This window comes from Rana temporaria, chromosome 3 (genome assembly GCF_905171775.1).
Source record: "Rana temporaria chromosome 3, aRanTem1.1, whole genome shotgun sequence".
Taxonomy (NCBI): domain Eukaryota; kingdom Metazoa; phylum Chordata; class Amphibia; order Anura; family Ranidae; genus Rana; species Rana temporaria.
The window spans coordinates 1,404,706-1,408,976 of NC_053491.1; the positions used below are offsets into that span (position 1 = coordinate 1,404,706).

At 54.6% G+C, this 4,271-nt stretch overlaps 1 protein-coding gene across 1 annotated transcript; it reads right to left on the bottom strand.

Moving 5' to 3' along the window:
* Positions 1–2,203: 2,203 nt before the first annotated feature.
* LOC120930252 (extensin-like) lies at positions 2,204–3,448 on the bottom strand. The gene is made up of 2 exons (XM_040341475.1): positions 3,441–3,448; positions 2,204–3,101 (listed from the first exon to the last, which is right to left on the bottom strand). The coding sequence occupies exons 1-2, from the start codon at positions 3,446–3,448 to the stop codon at positions 2,204–2,206; spliced, it is 906 nt and encodes a 301-aa protein (XP_040197409.1).
* Between the last annotated feature and the right edge of the window lie 823 nt (positions 3,449–4,271).

A 4,271-nucleotide genomic window follows, 5' to 3' on the forward strand; every position in this document is an offset into this window, starting at 1 on the left:
CTCTATATACGGTAATCACTTTATATACGGTAATCACTCTTTATATACGGTAATCACTCTATATACGGTAATCACTTTATATACGGTAATCTCTTTATATACGGTAATCTCTTTATATACGGTAATCACTCTATATATGGTAATCTCTTTATATACGGTAAGTAGAAAGCTCGGTGATATTCGGCGATACACCAACCACCGCCTTCAGACTTCCCAGCGTGACCCGGCGCCCCACGCGTGGATGTAGAGCAGATCTGGATCCAGACGCCGCCACCGGCTGGGTTGCGCTGCCGGTTGGGTAGGACGAGTCTCCGCCGGCCTATTAAACTCCTCTCTGCTCAATGACACGATTAAGACTAATTAGGAATTTTTATTGCCGCTGTTTGGAGCCGCGTTCCCGGGAAGTCTGTAAATGTTTATGTAGATTGCGTTGTTAGTGTGAGTAGCGGCTCGGAAGTTTGAAGAGAATACATTAAACCTGGAAAAAGTCCGCCGATCCCGATCACTTCTACCTAATAAGTCGGATATTAAACGTGTTTTATGGAGAATGGCGAGCGCCGCGACTGTCAGCTTTACAGATCAGTAAAAACAAATGGCGGTAATGATGAGGAATAGAAGCGCGATTCTAGAAGTCTTCAATCACCTCGTTATCTAATTAGTTCAATATGCGCGCCTGTATTCCCCTCCCCCCACCGCAGGTAACCCCTCCCCCCCCCGCCATCGCTTTCATTCTACAAACAAATGATAGAAATATTGGGCTAGATTCAGGTACCGCTGCGCTCCTCAAAAATGCCCGGCGTAAGGGCGCGTAATTTAAATGATCCCGTAGGGGGCGTGGATCATTTAAATTAGGCGCGTTCCCGTGCCGAACGTAGTGCGCATGCTCCGTCGGGAAACTTTCCCGACGTGCATTGCGGCAAATGACGTCGCAAGGACGTCATTTGCTTCAAAGTGAACCTAAATGGCGTCCATCGCCATTCACGATTCACTTACGCAAACGACGTAAAATTGAAACTTTGCGACGCGGGAACGACGGGTATACGTAGCATTGGCTGCCCCTGCTAATAGCATGGGCAGCCTTACGCGAAACCCGACGAACGGAAACAACGTAAACTGCGTACGCAGGGCTCGCGTAGAATAGTGAATCGGCGTGAGTATGCAATTTGCATACTATACGCTGACCACTACGGGAACGCCCCCTAGCGGCCAACGTAAGAATGCAGCCTACGATATGACTGGCGTAAGTGCCTTATGCCAGTCATATCTTAGGCTGCAGTTGGCGTATCGAGGTTCCTGAATCAGGAGCATTCGAAACGCCGGCGCAAGTAAGCAATTGCGCTGCGTAACTATGGTTACGCAGACGCAATTGCTACCTGAATCTACCCCAATGTTTATTTTTATTTTGTTTCGATTCAGAAAAGACAAAAGATCCTCCAAGTTATTAATGATGTTTTAAAGGACCACTAAAAATAAATAAAAAATAAAATAAGAAACATGTTATACTTCCCTCCTCTGTGCGGCTCGTTTTGCACAGAGTGGCCCCGAACCTCGTCTTCTGGGGTCCCACGGCGGCTGTCTCGGCTCCTCCCCGCCTTCATGCGAGCGAGGTGGTGAGTCCTTGTGGGCGCGCTCCAGTGATACACCTGGCGGCTATAGACGCTCATTGTATCACTCGGCCCCCCCCCCCCCGGAGTGCCGCATCATTGGATGTGATTGACAGCAGCGCGAGCCAATGGCTGCGCTGCTTTCAATCAACCAATGAACGCTAATCCACAGATGTTTTTTCACCTTAATGCATAAAAATTAACTTTCTATTAACAGCTTGTCCCCAATGAAGCTCCGTGTCCCCAATGAAGCTCTGTGTCCCCAATGCAGCTCTGTGTCCCCAATGAAGCTCTGTGTCCCCAATGAAGCTCCGTGTCCCCAATGAAGCTCTGTGTCCCCAATGAAGCTCTGTGTCCCCAATGCAGCTCCGTGTCCCCAATGATGCTCTGTGTCCCCAATGCAGCTCCGTGTCCCCAATGAAGCTCCGTGTCCCCAATGTAGCTCCGTGTCCCCAATGTAGCTCCGTGTCCCCAATGCAGCTCCGTGTCCCCAATGCAGCTCCGTGTCCCCAATGCAGCTCCGTGTCCCCAATGAAGCTCCGTGTCCCCAATGCAGCTCCGTGTCCCCAATGCAGCTCTGTGTCCCCAATGGAGTTGGGTTAGCCCGGGGGTAATAGAGTTGGGTTGGCCCGGGGGTAATAGAGTTGGGTTGACCCGGGGGTAATGGAGTTGGGTTGGCCCGGGGTAATGGAGTTGGGTTGGCCCGGGGGTAATGGAGTTGGGTTGGCCCGGGGGTAATGGAGTTGGGTTGGCCCGGGGTAATGGAGTTGGGTTGGCCCGGGGGTAATGGAGTTGGGTTGGCCCGGGGGTAATAGATATGGGAGTTTGCCCGGGGGGAATAGAGTTGGGTTGACCCGGGGGTAATGGAGTTGGGTTGGCCCGGGGGTAATGGAGTTGGGTTGGCCCGGGGGTAATGGAGTTGGGTTGGCCCGGGGGTAATGGAGTTGGGTTGGGTTGGCCCGGGGGTAATGGAGTTGGGTTGGGTTGGCCTGGGGGTAATTGAGTTGGGTTGGCCCGGGGGTAATAGAGTTGGGTTGGCCTGGGGGTAATGGAGTTGGGTTGGCCTGGGGGTAATAGAGTTGGGTTGGCCTGGGGGTAATGGAGTTGGGTTGGCCCGGGGGTAATGGAGTTGGGTTGGCCTGGGGGTAATGGAGTTGGGTTGGCCTGGGGGTAATGGAGTTGGGTTGGCCTGGGGGTAATGGAGTTGGGTTGGCCCGGGGGTAATGGAGTTGGGTTGGCCTGGGGGTAATAGAGTTGGGTTGGCCTGGGGGTAATGGAGTTGGGTTGGCCCGGGGGTAATGGAGTTGGGTTGGCCTGGGGGTAATGGAGTTGGGTTGGCCTGGGGGTAATGGAGTTGGGTTGGCCCGGGGGTAATGGAGTTGGGTTGGCCCGGGGGTAATAGAGTTGGGTTGGCCCGGGGGTAATGGAGTTGGGTTGGGTTGGCCCGGGGGTGATGGGAAGTTGTGCGGCGCGGATCGCGCTGTCGCACGCTCGGGACTGATAGGAAAAGGTAAAGCTGAAGGACAAACACAGAGCGCCGATCCCTCTCAGGACCAGATAAGCACTTTCTGTGCCAAATCCCGTCTCTTCCTCTTCAGTGAGACTCCGGCGCTCGGCACTTTCTGCAAACACAATGGAATTAGTGATTCTCCTCCGTCCTCCTCGCCCCCCGGCGGGCCCCTGCCAGGCGGCACAGTTCACCCCTAATCAATCTAATTCTCCATCTCCCCGGAGGAATCAAATCTTCTCTTATGTAATAAAGAAAAATCCAAAAGTCAGCTCTGATCCCGAAAGGTCCTGATTTGTGGAGTGAAGGACGCAACGCGTTCCGGGAACATTTCCATAATCTACTGAAGACGACCTGAGAAGAACGAAGAGCGAGCGGGAAGAGGTCAGAGCGGGGGGGGGGGGGGGACTCCATACAGCAAATACTTATTATGCAGAATTCTGGGTAAGGAAATAGCAATCAGGTCCAGCCTGCCACCCTGCGAAGCACCGGCTGTCTGCTACCTGCCACCCTGCTAAGGACCAGCTGTCTGCTACCTGCCACCCTGCCAAGCACCGGCTGTCTGCTACCTGCCACCCTGCCAAGGACCTACTGTCTTCTACCTGCCACCCTGCCAAGCACCGGCTGTCTGCTACCTGCCACCCTGCCAAGGACCTGCTGTCTGCTACCTGCCACCCTGCGAAGCACCGGCTGTCTGCTACCTGCCACCCTGCGAAGCACCTGTCTGCTACCTGCCACCCTGCCAAGCACCGGCTGTCTGCTACCTGCCACCCTGCCAAGTACCTGCTGTCTGCTACCTGCCACCCTGCCAAGCACCGGCTGTCTGCTACCTGCCACCCTGCCAAGCACCGGCTGTCTGCTACCTGCCACCCTGCCAAGGACCTACTGTCTGCTACCTGCCACCCTGCCAAGCACCTGCTGTCTGCTACCTGCCACCCTGTCAAGGACCTGCTGTCTTCTACCTGCCACCCTGCCAAGCACCGACTGTCTGCTACCTGCCACTCTGCCAAGCACCGACTGTCTGCTACCTGCCACTCTGCCAAGTACCTGCTGTCTGCTACCTGCCACCCTGCCAAGCACCGTCTGTCTGCTACCTGCCAACCTGCCAAGTACCTGCTGTCTGCTACCTGCCACCCTGCCAAGCACCGGCTGTCTGCTAC